Source organism: Procambarus clarkii, chromosome 80 (genome assembly GCF_040958095.1).
Source record: "Procambarus clarkii isolate CNS0578487 chromosome 80, FALCON_Pclarkii_2.0, whole genome shotgun sequence".
Classification (NCBI taxonomy): domain Eukaryota; kingdom Metazoa; phylum Arthropoda; class Malacostraca; order Decapoda; family Cambaridae; genus Procambarus; species Procambarus clarkii.
In genome coordinates, this window is record NC_091229.1 from 23,226,892 (window position 1) to 23,251,675 (window position 24,784).

At 42.1% G+C, this 24,784-nt stretch overlaps 1 protein-coding gene across 10 annotated transcripts in view; it reads right to left on the reverse strand.

Annotated features, from left to right (window-relative positions):
• Window positions 1-2,437: 2,437 nt before the first annotated feature.
• The window catches only part of LOC123746328 (putative uncharacterized protein DDB_G0271982), a 74,836-nt gene continuing 52,489 nt past the window's right edge, over window positions 2,438-24,784 (reverse strand). For 7 of the 10 annotated variants that reach the window (XM_045727767.2, XM_045727764.2, XM_045727766.2 and 4 more), the window contains exons 3-6: window positions 11,580-11,660; window positions 8,967-10,135; window positions 8,651-8,695; window positions 2,438-8,131 (exon numbers count right to left, since the gene is read on the reverse strand). In XM_045727767.2, coding sequence (XP_045583723.1) covers window positions 8,685-8,695; window positions 8,967-10,135; window positions 11,580-11,623 — 1,224 coding nt within the window. In that variant the 5' untranslated portion in view covers window positions 11,624-11,660 and the 3' untranslated portion in view covers window positions 2,438-8,131; window positions 8,651-8,684. Of the gene's footprint in view, window positions 8,132-8,650; window positions 8,696-8,966; window positions 10,136-11,579; window positions 11,661-15,141; window positions 15,360-24,784 lie in introns of those variants that run through there. The other 3 variants (XM_045727769.2, XM_045727770.2, XM_045727771.2) reach the window with 3 other exon arrangements.

Genomic DNA, 24,784 nt, shown 5'->3' on the forward strand with positions numbered 1-24,784 from the left:
CGTTTTCAGTAATTGGCATATTTTCGGTGTAAAAAGTAGTAATTTGAAAATGAAAATAGGTGCAGAGAGTCAGAATTCGCCTCAAAAATCACACTTAGGAGTCAAATTTCCGACATTTCAGATATTTTGAAAACTGCAGGGGGGTTTGGGCAAAATATGACCCATTCGCCGTTTTCAGTAATTGGCATATTTTCGGTATAAAAAGTAGTAATTTGAAAATGAAAATAGGTGCAGAGAGTCAGAATTCGGATCAAAAATCACGCTCAGGAGTCAAATTTCCGACATTTCAGATATTTTGAAAACTGCAGGGGGGTTTGGGCAAAATATGACCCCTCGCCGTTTTCAGTAATTGGCATATTTTCGGTATAAAAAATCGTAATTTGAAAATGAAAATAGGTGCAGAGAGTCAGGATTCGGCTCAAAAACCACACGCAGGAGTCAAATTTCCGACATTTCAGATATTTTGAAAACTGCAGGGGGGTTTGGGCAAAATATGACCCATCGCCGTTTTCAGTAATTGGCATATTTTCGGTATAAAAATTCGTAATATGAAAATGAAAATAGGTGCAGAGTCAGAATTCGACTCAAAAATCACACTCAGGAGTCAAATTTCCGACATTTCAGATATTTTGAAAACTGCAGGGGGGTTTGGGCAAAATATGACCCATCGCCGTTTTCAGTAATTGGCATATTTTCGGTGTAAAAAGTCGTATATCATAATAGATTACTTTGAAACCTGTATCAGTCACTAAACAAAAAACTGGGCTACTCTTATTACAAATTCGCTTTTAGACCGTCAGCTCGCTACTTTTAGCAATTTGAATCTGGCAACCCAGTGAATATCGAACAGTTCTCAAGGTGGGACAGCAGAAGGGATTTGAATAGTACTATATGAGTATCGTGATGGGATCCCTGGATTTGAATGTTCTAATAATCTATCTTATCTTTTTTCTACCTGACGCCATATTTGTTTGGTTATGCTCCCTAAATGTTAGGTCGTCAGACATCTACAGATTACAAATAAACAATCTAGCTCAGAGGTGGGAAGAGTGCCTGAAACATAGTGAGGATTTTCTTGCTGAAAAATCCTAAGACACTAGAATAGGAAACGCTTTTCTGGCCGAAACGCCATGCGTGATAGTGGCTTTACAAGAATGTAAAACTTCAAGTCTCTGTACTCTCATAAACCCTATATACCTTCTTGTATATAAATAAATAAAAACTGGGTGCATTTAAGCCCAGTTTTCCATAATGAGTCTCCCAATTCCCAACTCATTCAAGAATTTGAGCGCACTTTTACCATCTGAGCTGATTGGAATAAAGCTGTAGCACTGCATAAGGCCTCTGTATTAGCTGGTTTTCTGAGTCTCCCTGAATGTAGCATCCACCACATTCAGCTCTGCTGTACTAGAGGTGGGTGTTGACCAAACTGGAGGAACATGTGTAGTCCCACACCACCTATTGATCACTATTCCAGGACATCATGGTGATCCCATCTGGGCACTTGTCCAGCACTGGTTTGTACAATTGTTGTTCTCCTTGTGCCAAACAACAGGCTGTGGCAAGGATCCTCGTGATGTCATTGATAACTTTGTGTCTTGCACCCTTTCATTATGATTTATAGCAAATGAGAAATTTGTGGCCATATTAGTCTACCACTTCACTTGTGCATATACAGGTGTTAGACAGGTTAGAGGAAATGAGGTGAAGGTGAAGGGCAACACCAGTACAAAGAAACCCACCTGACATGGCAATCAATGTCTCAAGGGTAACAAATAAAAAATACCCAGCATGATGGACTGCTACTGCTGAAAGGTGTGCTCTATCCATCCCATAAGTAGCATTGCCGACATGAATTTTTTTGTAATGGGGTTATCCCAGCGAATGTTTTTATTGTCTTGGTGCAATGGGGAAAGGGAAGCAATACCAGCTGTCTGACTTCTTCAGTTAAACTTAAGATTTGAGAACCTAACTGATAATGTAAACTGGCAGAATCTTCTCAAATCAATGGCAGCAATACATATGAAAACCAGCAGGGCTGTCTTACTTATGAACTGTATCTTGAAGTTATCTTAAGAGGAAAGTCCCCGCAGACCGGTTCTCGACCAGGCCTCCTTTTTCTTACCCCCTCACCCCCAGGAAGCAACCCGTAGCAGCTGACTAACTCCCAGGTACCTATTTACTGTTAGGTGAACAGGCGCACCAGGGTGAAAGAAACTGCCCATTTGTTTCTGCCTCCACTGGGGATCGAATCCAGAATCTCAGGACTACGAATCTGAAGCACTGTCCGCTCGGCTGTCAGGCCCCAGTGGTCCCTACATTTGCACCAGAGGTGGTACCCCTTTTATATTATATATTTATTTATTTTCATCAGTGCTTATATTTGGGCACTGCCCAGCATCCAAAAAACAATTAAAATGGGTAAAAAACAAACAAACTCTGATCTGATCTTTATTTTTGAGTATTTCAAACTACATGTTGCATATATATCAGTTTAGCACTGACTATACTGTCTAGTCCCTACCTTGTTCCTTCTATACTAAATATAATCACGACACTTTGAAGTTACTCCCTACCACTTCATATATCTCATACAAGACTACATCATCCAGATATATAACAAAGTACACAAACTAGAGACTCTCTAAAAATAGCACATAATTTTCTAGTGAATAATTTCAGCATCTAGTTTTCATCTCTTACCATGTACAAAATGATTATTTTTGTCAAAATTCACAAGATAACCATTTTCTCCAATAACAGCAATAGACAAAACATAATATTGCTTCGCTTAATTCAAAATACGTTTGCATAATGGGCAGGCCCTTAGGCACTCATGCTGGGCCTAACTGGTGTGAACGGCAAGGGTTCCAGTCCCTGTATTAGCTGGTTGAAAACAGATATTCACTTTTGATGTATGATCATGACTCAACCAACACTACCACAGGGTTAATATGGTTACAACAGAGCCGCCCACATCTGCAGCCAAGGCTCTACCTCACCAGGTGGGGGGTTCCGTGGCACGCACATGCGAGTACATTAGTTGAAAAAACAAATGCCTATCACAGGAGGCAACTCTCCGACCTCAACATAGTATGTGCCAAATGCTCCAATGTGCAACGTTAACTTGTGCATAGTAAAGGGAGTTGATTCTCTCCATGTTTCAAAAGTAAAATAAATTTTTGCACTTTATATTTTTATAAGCAAAGGAATGTTTATTACCTGGCCATGTAATACCTTCAAGGTATTTAGTCAACCATTATGAAAATAATGCTATCCCATTCATGCATTCATATTGGCATTATCTAATTTCTTAGACAATTCAGACTGATAATATTAATGGAACAACTGCCACTGAGTGCTAAATAAAATAAAGAAATTTAAACTTTATGGTATCCTTCACAGAAGTAAATTCTAGTCAGTTTTCACCAGTAGCAATAGTTACATAGTTTATATTCAGTCTGTGACTGGAGTCTGGCATTCTGCTTATCATACAAGAGGTTGGGGATAAGGACTGCAAAATAAAATACGGCTGGAGCTCAAGGGGCGGGATGTGCTAGAGGGGGAGAGGAACCTGTTTAGGCGAGGAACTTGGGTTGCGACATGGCTGCACCAGTCTTTCTCAAGACTGGGCTCTGGTAGGAATTGTTTGGAATCTGTTTCTATGTGCAGAATAAAAGACATTTTAGTGTAATTACTCTGAAACACAGAACCAGAGTGCCCACTGCACTGCCACTCACACCTGCTGACATCACAAAAAAAATATTAAAAATTCTTTAGCCCTTTACAACATAGTCAAGTGTGGTGGCAGGCAGGAGTGACTGATGAGAGTTTAACACGGGGTAAGGAGGTAGAAGGGTGGGTTTGGGACGGAGGCTGCGCTCCCCGCCGTCAGACTAGCATTTGACACTATCACGACATCACAGCAGTACTTCACTGCTTGGACCTCCCAAAAGCACCTCGCATGTTTACTAGCAATCAAAAGGTGGAAGATTTCCCCTATCATACTACAGTAATCACTAAAAATTCCTTTGACTGGGAAAAAACCTAAGAAACAAGAACAAAATAAGTGATTGTCATAAATGCTACAACCTCTACTACATCTTCTTGATGTGGATGGGTGTGGCCACTTTGCAAGCAAAGTATATAGCGTTAGTATATATCCATCCTGTAAAAATAACAAAGTTATACAAATCGTGAAACTAGACTAATCTATCACATGCGCGAGGGCCTTAGGAGGCCTCAACATAGGACCCACAAAACCGGGGAGCGAACCCTCTACCCTGAGGCATCATCAGGACTACAACATGAAGCATGGGGAGAGTGTCTTAAGTGTATAAAACACCATGTTACCAAAAGCTTTTTCATCTCTATGTTAATAATAATAATAATGAAATTTTTACACTCTCAGTACACTTGAAGACACCATTAAGTGACAGTCAGTGCTGGGGGTGGAGACCTATCATAGCCAGACCATGGAACAAGAGACTCCTTTAGAGGGGGGTAGCTTGTTATCACAAACTATTGATAATACTGATATTCCTTCAAAAGAAAGATACATGACCTTTGTTATGATTGGTCCCCAGGCACATCAACATTCATTATCACACTTCAAGGTCACCCAATTGACCTAATCATGGCACAGATATTGGCTGCAGAATGATTTCCTCAAGAAAATGTATCAAAAAATAAATAGGACAAATTTTAAAACTTTAAAAAACTTGCCAAATTATATTCCATATCATCTAAGAGCAAAATTTACTGTATCATAGTAAGCAGGAAACTAATCATGCTGCAACCTCCAAAACACGACCACACCAGCACTGTCCGTCCAAAGCTGCGAGGTGGCACAGGGGGTTCACATATGGCGGGGGATTTCTGAAATTGGGGTGAATTAAGGATGGAGGGAGCTGCTGAGGAGGTAATACCTATTTCATAAACAAAAATCTTATTCTTTGCAACACTGCTTCATATTCTCAAAATAAAATATAAAATGCATTTTCTTTCTAGCTTCAAATCATGTGATTCATAGCATGAACTTTCTGTTATATATTTAAATAATTGTTTTATATATATTACATATATATATATATATATATATATATATATATATATATATATATATATATATATATATATATATATATATATATTATATATATATATATATTGATATATATATTGTCACGGTAAACTCTCTAGGAAGAGATTCGGCCTGCTCCATCATCACCTACTCTACCCATATCACGTCTATATATTCAAGTACTGCAGCCACAAGAACAACTACTTCAAGACGTCTAGACAGTACCTCCAGTCTCCCCCATACACCACTGCCCATCACCCCACCTCGCACCTGGGTCGCTGGGAGCTCACACCATCCGAAACAAGCAGTTCAAGAGCCGGTTAATAGTTAAAGAAGGAACCAGCGCTACCTGGATGACTGTCGCCGTATGTACATAGGGCTACCTAGCCCACCAAGATTCAGATTACTCCTGAGTGCTCTAATGAGTAGACCTGTTGACATACCCCAGAAGTTATTCAAAAGAAGATGGTGGCTTCTTAAACTATGAACCGGCATGTTAATTGCTTGTTTCGGCCGGTGGCGTGAGCTCCCAGGTGAGGTGACGGGTGGTAGTGAAGGGGGGAGACTGGAGGTACTGTCTAGACGTCTGGAAGTAGTAGTAGTAGTTGTTGTTCTTATGGCTGAAGTACTTTAATATATAGACGTGGTATGATATAATAGGTGATGATGGAGCAGGCCAAATCTCTTCCTAGAGATTTTACAGTGACAATATATATACACAATTAATTATATAAAGAAATTAGCTTGTAAACTCACAAAAGAATTATTCCAAGCTTTAGTCTACATTTCATGATATTTTTGTAGAAAATGTCTCAAAATATAGACAAAAGCTTGGAAAATCTCCCGAGAGTTAACAAGCTTGTACTACCTATGATACTATCATGGACTGAATATTTATACAGTATGTAGTGTGTGTATGTGTGCGTGAATGTGTGCATGTGAGATTGTGTGTGCGTGTGTGTGTGAATGTGTGTGTGTGTGAATGTGTGTGTGTGTGAATGTATGTGTGTGCGTATGTGTGTGCATGCACTTGTCCACATGTTTATTAATAACAATATTGTATACAATTGAAGTAATCAAGTGCAATAAGTGATCAATGCTCATATAATGCTCCCCAGCAGCCTCCCTTGTGTTTCCTGAGCTGCCTAATGAGTCACGGGCTACAGGGAATGTCTTTTCATTATTCTATCACCTGTGAGGTAGTAACTACAAATTGGGAAGCAAAGAGACTTGGTTCAATACCACCTATTGCATAGGACAAATATACAGAATTTCTAAAAATAAAAAATACCTCTATAAAGGAGAGTACAAAAAAGCTTCTGTAAAATAAAAAGGAACTTAATATCTACCCTGATATAGTACATATGAATATCATACCTTCAATTATCACTTGTATGCACCACTAAAATTTGTGGACTTTAAGAGTTGTGCAGTCAAATAGATTTCTTCAGCTAAGCAGAAGAAATTAGAAAGCTGTACGCAGTGAAGGCAGTGCTGCGAAACTTTCTCATTCAAGAGAGAGCAGTCTCATCGCAAAATACTGCTGAATGTTTTGTGTACTGAACGTAAAAAAAAAAGAAAAAAAAGAGGCTAGCCAGTGCATACAAGGTCAATCCATTGGTAAAACAGTGTCACAGCATTGGCTTATCTATCATTTTTCATAAGTTACTGCAGAATTCTGCTCTTCTTGATACCATTGCACACATACTGTCATACCATGATGTTTACTCTCTTATGGTCCACTAATCATAACATTACCGTTACCAACACTCTGCGTACATCCAGGCCAAGACTGACAGCCATTTTCTCTATCAGTGCCAAAAAATAATATTTTTTTTCCGACATCTAGTAAGGCAATTAAATTCAAGAATGGGATAGACTGTAGAATAGTTATATCCTATCAAAAAATATACTTCTAGATGTAGATGAATAACTCTGTACAGTAGTTACATATGGAATATTACTGTGCATTATCACACTACAGTATTTCAATATCCTAATGACTAAACAGTAAGTAGGGCTTCACAGCAACATGACATTTATATAAGATCAGAAATATATATTTGTCATGAACTCTTGAAATATGCTTTGAAGAGTTCCACCTTTCTAAAAATAATTTGATAATTTAGGCTAATATTAATGATAAAGAAAAAGGTATTAGCCATGGCCTTTATGCAACACAGAGCTCCTCAAGCAGGCGCTGCTCCACATGGGGTATCAGGTCATCACTGGGCAGATTCATACTCAGTAACACAGGTTTCTGTACACGTTTCTGTAATCTTTCTGCTAATTGCGAGGCTTGATGACTTCCTGCACCAGATGGGCCCAAGAGAGTGGAGACAGCAGGTGGGCCGACACGTGACCCTAAAGCTGCCACTAACCCTCCTAAGTTGCCCTGCTGTTTCCCCACCCAGGCATACACACTCCCTCTTAGGGTCAGCAACTGGTAGTAAATAGTACAGTCACCATGTTGGCTAATGAACTCTCGCAGATTGAGACCTGGTACAACTTCATCCATTCTTGCTCTTGTTGGGACTACAACACCCTTACACAGCTGATAGCTCAAACACTTCACTTTAGCTTTCTATTTCTACAATAAACAAACACAATCTATATTGCAGGCCTCCTGGGCTTGTTGGAGTTTTTCTCAAATCTGAATGAGGTCAAAGCATCACCATCACAGCCAGGCCTCTTCACATCAAAAGTTCATATTCACATTAGTTACTCATTTGTGAGTTTTATCATAACATTAAAAATTATTTGCATGCATAATACTTCACTTGGCTTTTTCCAAAGGCAATTGTACTTGATTTTTTTTTAGTATACTGAACAACACAGATGTTCTACAGAAGCTAACTCACTCTAAGATTTGCACATTACAAACTACACTCATATAGGCAAAGTATAGGTCTCTTGGTTCTTGTGTTTACTTGTGTTTTACGAAGTGCAGCTTGAATGATATTTGGGAAGTTAATGACTGGAGATAGGAACTTTTGCTACTTTGGGTTTTTGTGTCTCAGATTTCACAATCGGCTTCTTTGGTTGCCTCTGGAAAAAATAACATGTGGTTAATATTTATATACTGTATATACTATAATAATGGTATTCAATAGCACACATAACATACTTGGCATTCTATAAAGCTTTCTTAAATGTGACTATTATAAACAAAATGTATGAGCTGCATTATGTGTAATTCCTCCAACTAGACTTGGGTTCCTAGATACAGTACAGTATAGGCAAACAAACAAACAAAATTTTTTACCGACTGATTTAATAAACAAAAAATACTAAACACACTATTATTGTGCTATATTGCAGGACAGACAACAGTGAGGCATGGCTTGTAACATTAAACAAGGCTATTTTCCCATCAGTGCTGTAATGAACTATGGCAAACTCCGTCAAATTTGACATACAACAGTCAGAGTCTCTGCCTCTGTAGAAGTAACTGGTGTCTGTGTCCACAGACTTCAGCAAATGCCATGCTACTTGGTGATGCGTAATATCCCATCTTCAGTGTTATATTTAATTTATACATTTTGCCAGAAACACCATTATAATTACCTTTGTGAAATCTACTACACAGCCTTTTATGTATCTAGAAGTTTTCTGAAAAAGAAAAGAAATTAATGAATATCAGCAGGCCTACACAGAAATAGCTTCATGCAGTACTCATTAAAAAAATTTAAAAGAAATTGACACAAAATATGAACAGAAACATGCAAAAATTCAAGGGACAGGTCAGGAATCTACAGTCAATAGTTAAATTTTGGTAGGTAAGGCATCATGCTGCCATAAACTGCCACTAACACCATCACCATGCAAACTTTCTCATTGAGAACTCATGCTGTTCTCTGCTTTAATCTGGATAAAGTGTTACCTTCATCGCTACTACAGGCACCCTTGCCCTCACTTGGCCTTGCTGCAGAGAGGTCCAGAGCAGCTGCGGCCAGGCTGTTGGAGCTGCCTAGGAGAGATGAGGGGGATGCCTTGAGGGCTGAGGGGGTCTTGGATAAGGGGGAGCTAGCAGTAGACGATGCTGTAGAGGTGGGTACAGCTGATAGTTGACCAGAATTCAACAGGGACAGCAGATTGATATTCATGCCCAGAGAACTCAAAGGGCTTGATGATAAGTGGCTCTGGTGATCACTTAAACTAGCATGGCCCCCACTGCTGCTAACAGGCACATTGTTACCATTGGCTTGTGAACTCGCACTCTGGTAAATGTTCTTCATTGTTTCTACATAGTAGCTCCGAGCTGCCTCTGAATACATAGATTTCATCAGGTCAGGGTTGGTCAACATTGTCTGCATTAGAGTCTGATTCATGGCAGCAATCATCAAGGGATTCAGTGGGTTTAATTGATTTAACAAGTTCAGCATACCAGCACTCTGATTTTGTTGTTGATGCTTTTGGTGGTGTTCAATTTGCTTTTGCTGATGCTCCATCTGCTCTCGCTGCTGTTTTTGTAATTTCTCCAACTCTTTCTCCCTGAGAACCTGCAATTCTTTCTCTCTTTGTTGTTGAAGCTCCCTTTCTCGTTCTTTCTCTGCTAACTTTCGCTCCTCGTATTCTTTCATATCTTTAATATATCTCTGGCGATCCTGCTCGGAAAGCTCAACAAATTTTTGCTTCTCAACATCGCCCATGTTTCGCCACAATTCCCCTGCTCTTTTGCCAAAGTCTGCAAACTGTGGGAACTCCTTTCCTTCTTCCATTAGTTTTCGTTTAAAATATGCACAAAAATGCATGAATGGAGTACAAGCTTTCTTGGGCATGTCTGGTTGCCTACGCCTCTTCTTCTTACGTCTACGTGTAGGCCCCGGAAGTGCAACTGCTTGAGGAGCCAACCGTCCAGCAGATGGACCCTGTAGCAGTGCCTCATAAGATCGAATCATGCTGCCATTCTGTCTAGCCTGAGCAGCAGCTGCTAGACTCCCCAAGCCCCCCAGACCCCCATGGCACCCCCCAAGACCCCCAGCACTGCCACTTGCCAGCAGCTTGAGCAGGTCCGTCTGTGATGGGGCACCACTCGTCCCATTCTCTCCACTGTAACAGCCAGAATAACAACTAACAACCACTGCACACTTCAGCCTTACAGCTTTTTATACTCACCAGGCTCTAACAGTATCCATACTAGAACTGATAAGAAAATCCTTTTATTCTTAAATGTTCTTGAATTATATTTAAAGCTTATGAACCCCCTAAACCAATGTCTTTGAGCTAGGGATAATTCTAAGCTTCATCCACTCCATACTCACCAATATATGTAGTGTTGTTCAGTGCAGAGAGGAGTGAATTATATACAAATAGTGCAAAGTACCAAAGATTGTGGAAACATGGAAAATGTCATGATGCTAAGCTTATCACAAGCTTGTGCCTACGATGGAAAATATCTCCATTCCTAAACCCTTGCAAAGTACATTGAAATAAGAAGTAAACATGGCAAATTCAAAGCAAGATTAAACATTAATATTTAAAAAAAGCAATCCAACTGACAATAAAATGGAATTGAAAATATGATTTTTATGAGAAATCCTGACCCATCCCCTAGAAGTACCTTTTGGTATGCTGTTAGAACTTCAAACAGCAATGCTCAAAGGGATCAGATTTAAATTATTTAGGATAAACCAGAGAAAAATGTTAAGTTATTAGTGGAATCCAAAATAAACATATATGAGCCAAAGAAGCTACAAACCCTTTTTGCAAAAAACACACCGTGCATCAAATGTCAGTAAACAGAGCAGTCAAAACATCTGGCCAAATATTGTAAAATATATAGCACTGGATAAACCATTTTTTAAGTTGCTGCCTTGTGGCATGAAAGCAATGGAATGCTTGATTAAAAAAAAGTACGTTTGTTTTAAGTCAATTCTCAAAATGGTTAACCCAGGCAAATAAAAAAAATGGGAGACAAGAAATTCCCTTCCATGGTGCAAAAAAAATAAATAAAAAAAATAAAAAAAAATAAGTCAAGTTCACAGAAAGTGATCAAATCAGGTTCTCTCACTCGGCCAGTTACATACCAGTATCTCGCAACCTGTTCGTTTGGCACATGAAGGAGAACAAACGCATCAGATAAATGAGGATGGGAAGACTCTAACATTAGCTTAACTTTCTCAATAACTTTGCACAACAGTGAAGAATTGTCTCTTCATTATCAACAATATCCAGTATAAACATTACATATGTAACTTTTAAAGTTGCTTTTCATCCATTAATTATATCAATTCCTATTGCTAACCTCTAGGGTTGAAAAACCTACTTTCCTGCTACTTGACAATAAAAATTAAAAAAAATGCTGATCAGCCACGACATAATTAAGATTCTATAATTCATGGGAGCTTCACAAAAGTTATGCTTCGGGCTAATTTTCCAAGTATTTACCCTTGGATAACTAGCTGTTGGCAATTTCCTAATAAAGGTAATTTAATAGATAACTTGCAGCATTACTGAGAATTAGAACAGCAATCCCTTGTAGAGAAAAACTTACCCATTGACAGCCTTGCCGAGCTTCTCAACAACCAGGTCGTCCATGTATGTTCATATGTCAAGGCAGCTAGACCTAGTGCACCTGCCGAAACAACATTGAAATACTTAATACAATTTCACAACTACAATGCTAAAATTTATAAAATAGCCTTAACAAAAACATATGTACAGTACATGTACTATATGAGATTATCCTAGTCACCTAGACCAGAGCACTGAGTGATTACTGATTTTATAACATGTATTATGTAAACATTATAATCAGATTAGGTAATGGTATAAATATTACCACCACCCATCAAGTAGCATTTTTCTTATAAAGACTACATTTTGAGATCAAAAACAGGTCACATAAACAACAAATAATAAATCTATATTATACTATACTAAATACTGAGCCATATTTTGTTATTAAAATAATGGAAACAACCACATTGCAATGAAATGGCTTTGTGATTAGACAAAAGACAAGTGAAAACAAAGGCAAGAGATGATGAAAAGAAATTCTTGCAACAATTAACTTCCTAACAGTGAAAGACGTGTCCTGATTTCAATATTTTACTCCATTTAGTGGTTTACATGCTTCTCCGTACTTTCTTATGCCAGGTATTAGTTTACAGTGGTTGGTTTAGGGCTTGCATTACTTTGGAATTAATAATACAATTTAGTTTCCATAAATTCTGGGATTTATTTTGATTAGCTAAGGTAAATATTTAAATTGGTATTTTCACATAACTTTACTCGAGACAAATCTTTTGGATGGTCATTCTTGGTTTAATTTAATAGGCCATGGCTTGGGAGCAGTTAGAACACAATTATGTACTTATGTACTTGTACTTATGTACAATTATGTAATTATGTACAGCCAAATAAAGGGCATTGAATAACACCTTGCTTATAATGAGGTGAACTATTAAATGATGAACTTATTAGCAGAGTTCTACCCAATCTCCAATGTGCCTCTAGAATTTATATTTTAATAAAAATTGTGCATCAAGGTAACAACTTCAGAAAGTTTCCTTGTGAATTAAAACAATATACAGTACTATGAAGCAAATTCTTTTAGCATACAGTATTGAATTTATATGTACAACATGACTTTACCTTATTAGTTAGGCTAAACAGAATAAACACGTTCATTCACCATTATGCCAACAATCATGAAATGAGTAAAATTTATATACAGAATATGCTATAATTTTGGAATCTCAAGTTACAATTTTTAATAAATGATTAACAGTAGAAGTGCAGCGAGTCTCAACGATACAGTATAGTCAATTGAGTGGTAATGATTATAAATGCTATGATATATATGTGATACAAAAGAAAGTAATAAAAATACCTAAATTTCATCACTTATATGAGAACATGTTCCAAGAAATATACATCGTACTTGAAGAATTTCATGAAAGAAAAATTATTAAAGTATGGGACTGTGTGTTGAAAAATTTGTGTGAATATTTTGCCCGAAACGCAATGCATATTAGTGGCTTTAGGTATTGTATGTATACTAGCTCTATCTGTAAATCCACCTTTATGTTTGTAACTCATCTATGTATGTACTTTTACCTGAATAAAAATTTGAATTTTGAATTTGAATTTGTGTGAATATTTATACTGTAGTTTAAGAATTCAGCTAATGAACAGTCATGTAATGAAACCTCTTGAGAAGAGGTATTATAAAGCAATACAGGAGATTTAACTTCATAATCAGTGGGTTTCTTCTTGCAATACATCCTCCACCAGCCACTCCACGGGACAAAGCACACAATTGCTCATTCACTTCCTAGCGCTTACATGTTTGCAACGCTCATTTTACATCTTTGTATATATACTGTACTGTAATGTTCCGTGTTCATATTGAGTAATTTTAATATACTGAATATGTAATGCCTATTGGGTTGAAAAATTAGTCATGTACAAATAGTATACACACATTTTAGAAAATATATATAAACATTAAAATGATATACTTTTAAATCAAGCATATACTAACACACACACACACAGTATACTAACTGCACTAGGTGAGTACACAAAAACATCTAAAAGTAGAGTATTGTAATTAGAAAAAGAAAGAGAAGGAAGTTAACCAGCAATGCATCGTGAACAGCAGAGCCCTCAACACCACCCGTACTTCACAACCGCAGCCCAAATGAAAGACCCACAAGTGGAGCTGACAATAGAAAGCATCAGTCTCCCCTGCTTAACACCCTCCCCCTTCAGCTTCCAAGCCCCACAACCCCTTCTGCCACCCCTTACCACTTCTGCCTCCCTTCCTCTCCCCACTGTGCCGGGCCCCTCTCATCCTCCCCACCCCACTTTTTTGTGTAGAGAAACAAAGACAGCAAGCTCAGACGTCCCCGACTCTGAGCCTGCAATATTGATCACTCTGATGCTTAATCACACGCTGCATGGGTACGGTGCGAGGCTTGCAACGCACCCAACGCTTGGCTCCACACACATTGTCATTGTGGGAATTAGGAATAGTGTACTGTACTGTATTAACATGCTGATTCTGTACTGTAATAAGGTAAAGTGTATCTGTCAGATCTTACTGTGAAATATGTTTTCCCTACTAATGTACACTTTAGGCATACCTTAATTATATATGTTAAGACTTGTTACCAAATGAGTTAAGAATTGTTATCAAATTGCTCTTACTTGCTTTTACAAGCAAGAATGAATTTTGTCTTACTTTACAATACTGTATTGTATTGTAAAGTACAATACCCCCCTCCCTTGCTTAGCTACAACATTATTATTCTATTCAGAGAGGGTCGTCGGGTAGAGTCCCTCCATCAAAAATTTGAGAGGCTAAGTAACATTATGAGCCAAAATACACAGCTATTTTGTATACAGCATTATTTGTTGTCAAACTGCTGAAATGACGGCAAGAATATGATCTGGTCGCAAATATGCTGTCATTTCTGCAGTTGCAAATATCTTGTTGCAAATATGCCTTTGTGATGCATATGGCCTAATCCAACAGATTAAGCCTTCTTAGCAGTAAGCTATTCCCATTTATTAATATTTCAGTTACAAATACAGTGTTGTATATTTAAAATATATTATGAACTATTTCCATGATTTTTACATATTTACAATATACTGTAATATATATATATACTGTAATATATATATATATATATATATATATATATATATATATATATATATATATATATATATATCAGTTAATTTGTTTAAGCATATTTTGTATATGTATATATTAGTTATATATTGTACAGTTTTTCATAGTTTGTACCAATAACCTTAAATTTTATCATGTGTGAGAAACTAATCAAATATACTGTATTACAAGAGGAGTGGAGACATATCAAAAGGGTCTGGTCCTAAGAAGTGAGTCTGAACCCCAGGGAGAGGAACCCCAGGGAGAGGAGTCTGGTCCCAACAGGAAATGTGAACAGCAATTGGAGCGCCACCAGTATACAGGTATGTGTACAAACTTAATTTATCAAGATAGCTCCAATACAGTGGAAAGACTCGTGCTGTAAGGGTTAGATTTTCATTAATGATAATAATCATTCGGTATTCTTCACCATTCAATACTGAAGGTGCTGAAGCACTTGGTGAAAGAGTGACTGTAGTATGTGTGTGTGTTTGTGTGAGTCTTACTGGTGTAGTTGTGTTTGTAGATGCCGACTTCCGGAGCTATTATCATGGCAATTATTGTGATGTACGAGACGTTGAGACCTTGGAGGTCATGAACACTACCCTCAGGGAGCCATACTGATTATGACGTCACTATACAAGCACCTGATACATCACTCAACTAAGTCAACCACAATTACAACCTAACCAAACCCATAACTTATTAACTAGATCGATTTATATTACATTTGTATTGCAAGTAATTTGAATTATATATATTTTTTATGTATACAATGATAAACCAGTAGCTGATTCGACATGAAATAAATGCCTTAATGGCAACCACACATTCCGTTGCCATAGTTATATCCAGTTGTATTTAGCTAGTTATATTTATCTAAGTAACAAGAATTACGTAAGTGCGTACAAAATGCATCTGTTCTTTAAGTGAGCGTAAGACACCCGACCCCAATTCTTCATCACTTAATTAAGGCCGCTTGTTTCGACCAACAGATGTAGGTTATTTTAGCTCCCAGTAACATGGGTGACGAGACTGAGGAACACACGGAACACTGGTGTTGAGAGGGAGAACTATCACAGCTGGGGAGGGGGCAGGTGGAGGATAAGGGGGTCTAGAACATATCTTCTTGAGATGATTTTGGGGCTTTTTAGTGTCCCCGCGGCCCGGTCCTCGACCAGGCCTCCACCCCCAGGAAGCAGCTCATGACAGCTGACTAACACCCAGGTACCTATTTTACTGCTAGGTAACAGGGGCATAGGGTGAAAGAAACTCCGCCCATTGTTTCTCGCCGGCGCCTGGGATCGAACCCGGGACCACAGAATCACAAGTCCAGTGTGCTGTCCGCTTGGCCGACCGGTATAACACGGGAAAGAACAGGATTACTGACAAACACAGCAGGGGAAAGAATTTACATAACACACCTGTAGAGGGGGGGGTTGCTAGCAAAGTGGGAAGGGGTTTACTAACATAGCTAGGACGAGGCCAGATGGGGAACTAGCAAAGAAGGAAAGGGGGAATGGTATATCAGGAAAAAGGAGGGAGGGACTAAGCAGCAGGGAAGGCAGCCATGTCGCTCTTGTGTTTCCAAATTTTTGTTTGTGAAAATCCTTCCAGCCTCAGTCGCTCTAATATAAATCAAAACACAAAACCAAGTGCTAAGGCGGCCCATCAAATTGTAGACTCAATCAAACGTATATTGTCAAGATGCATCATTCTGCCCATCAGTAATCAACACCTTAGTTACTGAACATGTAATTTTATAGGATGATAAATTATACTGCGGTCTGGATTCACTGAATTCTATAAGCTGTAGGTGTGGAAGAATCCAACAAAGTGCACGAAACCCACTTATATCTAATAGCTACATGTCCCCACAGATTAAATGTCTCAAATTCTGAGAAACTCCCAAAAGAGCATGTAACGTGCGTGTCATGGGGGAAGTTAATGGATTTCAGGAATTTGGTGTATGATGAAGCATTGATGGTACAAGCCAGAGCCAAGCCAAACCTCCAATTTCCCATGTTGTGTGAGGGGCGAGATCCCACCGCCCCGCAGCTGACCTGGTTAGCCTGAGGTATTTCCTGACCATCAACCCGTCACCCGCTCCTGCCGTTCCTCACGCCCCTATATACCCTCTGTGCCAGCCAGCCTGCTTTAGTACTACTGCGGGCTCGCCATAGCCCGTGCTACTTGGAATTTTGTTTCAGGTAGCGAATCTTTAACAACAACAACAAACTGCTTTAGTATACTTCCTGCGGCAGTAAAACACTGCTTCGCAACAAGCATGCGGTAGGTGCTACACTACATCGAACACCCGCCCACACGACTCTGAAAGCGTATATCAGAAATCTACTTATCACACAACTCATAAATGAACATCAGCGAACCTATTAATAACAAACTCATGTATGCGCTTTCCGTAAATGACTATAATGTGTTTAGGGATTAACACATTAATCCCTAAACACTAAACACAATCTTGCCTCTTAATTCACATTGCTGTGAATTAAGAGGCAAGTTATTGCAATAGGCTTGACGTAGTTGTGGTGTTAGGATAATTTATGAGCGGGGACCTGCAAAGAGATTCAGTAATGATGTTCAGTGTTATAGACTTGACATTTCAATGAATAATGAAAGAATTATAATTAGGTAATGGCTCATAGAATCCGTAAACCAATTTTCTTTCTGTCCTTTTTATTCAACGAATAGATAAAACGTAAATTAAATCCCCATTTCTAATCATATACTAGGCTAAGTCGAGCTGAAAGACGTGTCGAGAGATTATGTAGTCAGCTTTTCTTTAACGTTTTTCTGTTAATGTAAGTGGCGTCGACGGCAACAAAAAATATGCCTTTTTGCGTCACATGAAACTGAGGCAGCAAAAAGCGTAGCAGTAAGAGCGGGCAGGTCGTGGTGAGTGAGGTTAGTGATGGCAGTATAGAGAGGGAGACGCCTTTGTGCAGTGTGTGGCAATGATGGACACTGCCCTACCACCCAGCATTAAGTCTGCTTCTTCCCCTCTCCCGGGACAAGGCGCGTCCCCTTCCTTCCCTCCGTCATGTTAGCTCAAGTATGGTATAGCAGGGGGAGAACGGCGTCACCTTGCCCCGCTGAGTCTGTCCCTCCCGTCACATCCCCTGATGCGACCCCCCCCCCGTCACAGACACTACCATCTCCCTAGTCTGTTTCCTCCGTCACCTCCCCTGGCGAGTCTGCCCTGTCACACACCCGTCGCGGCTGCACCGTCACCCTCCCTTAGCCCTTCATGCTGCAGGATCCGCGGCTCGATCCCCTTTACGGAGCGGCCTTTGTTATGGAGGTGTGAGGCGCCTGTGGGTAAACACCTCCAGGCCCCCGTACCACTACGAGTCTTCAATTTACCCCGCTATTGACTCCAGGCGACACACCACCACCTTTACATAACCCACATTCGTAATGTGAGAGGCCTCCCTAGTCACACACACTAGCTTCATCGTGTTTTAAATATATGTTGGCGGGCGGCATAATAATCTGTCAAAAAAGTGTATTTTTAGGAGAGAAGGCAGACGTGTTAAGCGTGAGTGAAGCAGGAAAGGCAGGCGTTGGTTCCCAGGGGGAAAGGTGAAGTTTGGTTATAGTGGTGCAGATCCTGCCCACTTACGCAAGGAGCCACACCAAGTGTTGGTTGCCGAGTGATCATAAAGTTTGGTTGAGGATGTAGGACGCGGTTACACTACATAAACAACGGCATGGTTGCACTGGGCGTTATTCTGAGTAGTTAGTGCGTGTACTCACTTAGTTGTGCTTGCGGGGGTTGAGCTCTGGCTTTTTGGTCCCGCCTCTCAACTGTCAATCAACTAACTGGTGTACAGATTCTGGAGCCTACTGGGCTCTTATCAAATCTACATTTGAAACTGTATATAGTCAGCCTCTACCACATCACTGACTAGTGCATTCCATTTGTTAACTACTCTGACACTAAAACTGCTAACTATTCTGACACACTGTGTGTGTGTGTGTGGGAGAGAGATGGGCATGTGTGTGTGTGGGAGAAAGAGACAGACAGACAGACGGGCGTGTGGGGAGAGAGGCGTACATACAGGCATGTGTGAAAGCGTGTAAAATGTAAGCGTGAAGCTGGTGTAGATGACGGCGGGAATGACAGTGGTATTAATGAGGACCATTGTGGGCTTGTCCGCAGGCCCAGCGTGGCCCCCCCCCCCCCTCAGCCCGCCTCTCACGCTTCTCTTTAGTGTTTTGTCTTACTTCACCACCGCCTCACCACCCCAACCATCACCTGCCTCTTGCATCACCATCTAATGCGCCGCTGTGTAGTATAACATCTTGAATCTCACATTAGTACCAGACAAACATGTAAAGAGTAATACCGGACTCGAACTGGGGCCCAAAACGTACGAGCCGTCATAGCAAGATGGTGGTAGATGATAAGAAAAAAGGTTAGCATAAAGATTAGTGATGACCGAGGCTGACAGACGGTAGGTGTGAGTGGTGAAGCGTACTTGTGCATAAGGTGGAGAGTCAGGATGTCATGAGCGTGGGTGCAAGGTGAGGGTAGGTGGGTGTACGGACAGCGGTATGCATGGTGTGGGTGGATATGGGCGGGCGTGCGGGGTGAGAGTGAGGGCGTGCGCGGTGAGGGTGAGGGCGTGTGGGCGTGCGAGGTGAGGGCGTGCGGGGTGAGGACGTGTGGTGTGAGGGTGAGGGCGTGCGGGGTGAGGGCGTGAGGGCGTGCGGGGTGAGGGCGTGCGGGCGTGCGAGGTGAGGGCGGCGAGGAAGGTGCGCCAGACCAACAGACCGTAGCGGGGACAGCGACGCCGGGCCACCGCTGCGGCTCTGAGCGTCTTTGTGAGACGGCAGCTTCGCGGAAAGCATGAGTTGCACAATCAATGTAATGGCCCCGCTAACAATGGCAGTCTTGGTCAATACTCGGGGCGGCTCACTCCTCCTCCTCACCACTCTCTCTCTCTCCCTGGGTGACTGGTGGCCGCGACGCGCCGCTAGCACGCTGCTGCTGCTGCTGCCGCTGCTGCTGCTATACCACACTCACGCCCCATACACCACCTCCACTCACGCTACCCCAACATATCACAATAGATCAATACCCTCCTTCTCCAATTCGCGACACTTTTTTATGCTTACCTCCACCTTGATCATTAATTCCAAGACCAACCAGGGCATTTATTGCAGTGGCGTGAGTTAGTGTGGATGGGCGTGAGGGTGGAGCACGAGGGTGGTTGTGGGAGGGTGGGCGGAGGGTGGCGGCGACGTTGGGTGGGTGTGGGACACTGGTCAGAGACAAGGGCCACCTTTTTCACCCTCACCGCCCTCTGTCCGCCCCTTACTCACCCTTCAGCCGGCTCACCACATTACTCACCTCACCGCACACACCTCCCATAATGCCCCACTATACTTGCTCTGGACCTTTATGTACCAACCTACACACACGCTGCCACACTGAACGCTTCTGAGGTGATACATTTATTCCTCTGGTTCCTTGACGAAATGAGGCAATTGTGACGGCCACAAATGAGACCAGCTTCGAGTCTCTTCGCCTCACACTTGGCACTGCCCCAAGCTTGCTGTGAGGTTTGTACCATAACTGTCTTACTCTACTGGTTATTAGATCAAGGGACGGAACATCTGCTTCCCATAATTATTGGGGGAATGACGTACATTCTAGGGGTAATCAGCCTTAAGCCTACCTCTAACATGTCCCGCACGCCTGATGCATTGACCTGGATTAATGATGGTTCATGTGACAAAGGCGGTACCTTCTTCCATATGCTTCCAGATACTGATTATGGATGGATGGGTGCGAGAGACCCATCACCTTCCAGATGTCACTATCCTCCCATACTTTCCAGCTTCGCCCACTCCTCAACCCACCTCTAATACTGCCCGTCCCTCTCTCTCTCTCTGACCCCATGGTCCTCTGCTCTGTAATCCTGAACGTCATCACTCCCCTAAATCTTATTTGCTACTAATTTAGCATTCCCTCCGTAGCCCCCATCCCTGGGGTTGGCTTCGTCTGCCCCTTCAGTGGTTCTCCCTTCCCGCTCTTCTTGCTAATACTCCTTACTTCTCGCCATACTCCATCTCCTGCCACCCTACCCGAACCTGTCACCCCATCCCACCCCCCGTCATCCTACCCTAACCCCCAGAGCAACATCATTACACCAAACCTTAAATAACTTTCCACATACTTCTGCCGCATCCTTGCAGAACCAGCCGACCTCAACCGCTAAGTAACACCGCACTTCATCCCCCAGAATACTACAGAAACCCTCTAACCAATACCCCACCTAAACCTAAGAACCACCCCACTATGTGGCGATGGATGAAATAGGTCCCATAGTTGTCCTCACAGATGTCCCACTCTCAAGGGTATATGGGTGGTACTCCCTCACTCCCCGTGTCACAAGGGTGATGCTCCCCCTCACTTCCAGGCGTCACTCTCCGGGGTGACTGATGGGGTCCTCCCCTCTCACCTGGCCTCCCAGTACAGTATAGAACTTGTTGTTATAATACCAATTGAAACGTTATCGATGAAGCCATTCTGCTCCCCAACGTGATTTCGCTGCTGTCGGCGGATCGCGTTAAGTTACATGATCTAGCATTCATATAGTGCCCCCATGGGCCTTGATCCAGTGCCTCTACAGTCCTTAGGACAGGTAAGGATTCTGAGTTTGCATATCTAGAACAAGTTAAATGTCATCATATGTCTTAGCATTAAAATAAAATACCGGTATAATCTATCCGTGTGACGGTCACCAATGATGTCTTACACAGCATATTTCTGCTCCAAGTTTCCATCCCGACTCCCACGGGCACGGAGACTCCGCTGAACGCAGAACCCGTCTGCCCCGGTACGGAACCCGTCTGCCCCGGTACGGAACCCGTCATCCCCAGATACGGAATCTGGCTCCACCGGATCCGGAACCCGACTACCCTGGCTAGAGAACCCGACCCCACAAGCCCCTGTCCCCCGCACACACTCCACACGTCATTGTGTGGAAAATGCCACCCCGTACTATCCCCAGGAAACACTCACCCTTTCAGCGTTGGCTTCCCTCCTGAAGGGCCTCCTTGCAGACACCCGGAGCAGGGCTCTGAGTGGACAAGTTCCGTCTTGGGGTAAGCAGCAGCTGTACCTCTCCCTCCCCCAGGAGTGGGTAGTGGTCCCTCCCCCCTAGTGGGAGTGCGGGCGGACATGCTTCCCCGCACAAGTGCACCTGGTGCACGCTTCGTCACACTCGCCCTCCCCTGCTTCCCGCCTTAAGGTCTGCCCTGCCACCACACTCCCCCAACCCCAAGCTCTCACATCAACTCCAGGGTCAGCAGAAAGAATCTGAACAGACTCAAATGGAAAACTGGAACCTTTTATCCCAACATATTAGACTACAAGAAAGGAACAGGAACAGAACAAATCCACAAGGGCCGTGACGGGATGCTCCCGGACGCGGGTTCGAATCCTTGTCGCGGCCCTTGTGGATTTGTTCATTTGATGCATCACGTTAGTGTGATCTCTGTGTGGGAACAGGAACAGCTAACGTTTTTGGACACCAAAATGACAAAACACCTTTTCTTCCAAATTTTAGAAAAATCATTTGAATTAGTAAACCCTTAATCGTTAGCTGAAAAGGGAGCGAGAGGCAACTTATTTCCTTCGTGATGGTGACGGATAAGTTATAGTACATTTCCAAGGACTTTTATTTCCAAGATAATCACAAGACAAGCCTGGCCTCAGGCCGGGCTTGGGGAGTAGAACAACTCCCGGAACCCTCTCCAGGTATACTCCGGGAATTAGAAAGTGTCATACAGGTATCAACCAGGTATACAACAATGTGTGGCGCTACTTAACACCTTGGTAGACGAGCTCACCCCCTCCCCCCCACACACGCACACACAGCTTCGGCCATGACCTCGTCCTCAGCACGCGAAAAAGCAGCACAAGACACCAACAGTATAGAAAACAGTTGAATAAATCCACAAGGGCCGTGACGAGGGTTCGAACCTACGTCCGGTTCCAAGTAGCACGGGTTATGGTGAGCCCGTAAAAAATCAGTAGCTTCAAGCAGCAATACAATACATGAGGAAAGACCAAACAGCAGCTTAACCTAATATAATGAGTTGCAGTACAAAAATTAGCCCAACCCACACAAACAAAGGAAATGAAAGTACTCACCTATTTGTACTCGCTTATTTGTGCTTGCGGGGGGTTGAGCTCTGGCTCTTTGGTCCCGTCTCTCAACTGTCAATCAACTGGTGTACAGGTTCCTGAGCCTATTGGGCTCTAAAGTTGACGACATGTCGGTGAGTATGAGGACGGACCAAAACGTAGTCACTGTCCTTTAAATTAATGTGCGAGTCTACCTATATTGTGCTGGTTCCGAGGATCAATGTCCCCGCTGCCCGGTCTCTGACCAAGCCTTCTGGCTGCGTAATTTATATCCGGATATATCTGGATAATAAATCTGGAAACAAATCCCCAGGACTCAATACCCATAAAATCACGTCCACTCTTGATCATGGCTCGCCGCCACTGACCGCTCAAGCAGAAGAATTAAAACACTTGAAACTGTACAAAACTGGGCTGAAGGAGGTTATCTTGAGGTTATCTTGAGATAACCTCAAGATATGGTCCGTCCTGGACCATTCTCAAGTGGTGTTGACGGACCGAAACGACGACGTTTCTCCATCTTCTGATGTCTGGTTTGGTTATATCTTTAAATTTTGCCCCGAGGGGCGAGTTTATTGGGCAGCGCCACTCATCTTGTGAGTGAACATACCGCCATAGCAGAATGTACAACACTTCCGGTTATCTTGAGATGATTTCGGGGCTTTAGTATCCCCGCGGCCCGGTCCTCGACCAGGCCTCCACCCCCAGGAAGCAACCCGTGACAGCTGACTAACACCCAGGTACCTATTTTACTGCTAGGTAACAGGGGGGCATAGGATGAAAGAAACTCTGTCCATTGTTTCTCGCCGGCATCTGGGATCGAACCCAGGACCACAGGATCACAAGCCCAGTGTGCTGTCCGCTCGGCCGACCAGCTCCCTAGGAGCACGTAAATGGACAACAAAAATGATAATTTCTGACTGGAAACAAACCTCGAGCCATTTATAACACGTCAAAACTTTACAGCATCCTTAGCATTCAAAATCTTCAAAAAAAAAGACGAAATAGGATGCAACTTACAAAAGTGAGGTAATTATCGGTGAAAATGCCAAACCATTACCACTATATAGCACTTGGAACGGATATGAGGGTAAGAACTTGGGATAGGATGGAAAAAAATGGTGCCCAACAACTTGGACGGTCGGGAATTGAACGCCGATCTGCAAGACGCGAGACTGTCACTCTAACGTCCAGTCCAAGTTGTTGGATAAGGCTTACAAGAGTCTCGGAGGCTTGCTTAAAGAACCAAACCTACTTGAGAACAACGACAAATAGATAACTGAGAATAGTAATAGATAATAGTAATAGATAACTCAGGAGCCTCAAGCACCATCAAGTCAATCCTTAACACTTCGTCTCTATTCACCTAGTAGTAATTGGGTACCTGGTTGTTAGCCTGATTGATCTGCATCAAACTACCTACCAACCTCAGAGATGTGGTCCTGTTTTAGTGATCCACAACATGCCTCTGAGAAGTTATACAAAACACACAAGGTTATGAAGCAGTAGCAGCTTTCTACTCTCCCACTTGTTCCACTGGTCAACAGAGTGACTAACAATGCCTCCACACTTCACACACCCAAATGTTCCCTGCCACTTGACCTGACATTAGTAAGACCTAACGTGAACACCCTGACATTATTCCAGGAACAATAGCTTCAGAGGGGCCTGGGTACCGGTTCTTAAGGTCGACGACAGATGCCAATAGTAATAATAATGAAATGAATAACACAGACTCATCAATACAGAGCTCCTGAGGAATCTTGGGCTGCAAAGTTTGTGGCTGTCAATGCGATTGTTGTTAGGATTGTGGCTGTGTGGTGTGGTTGTCAGAATTGTGGCCCTCAGTGTTACGGCTGCCAGTGCTGTGGCTGTCAAGTGTTACGGCTGT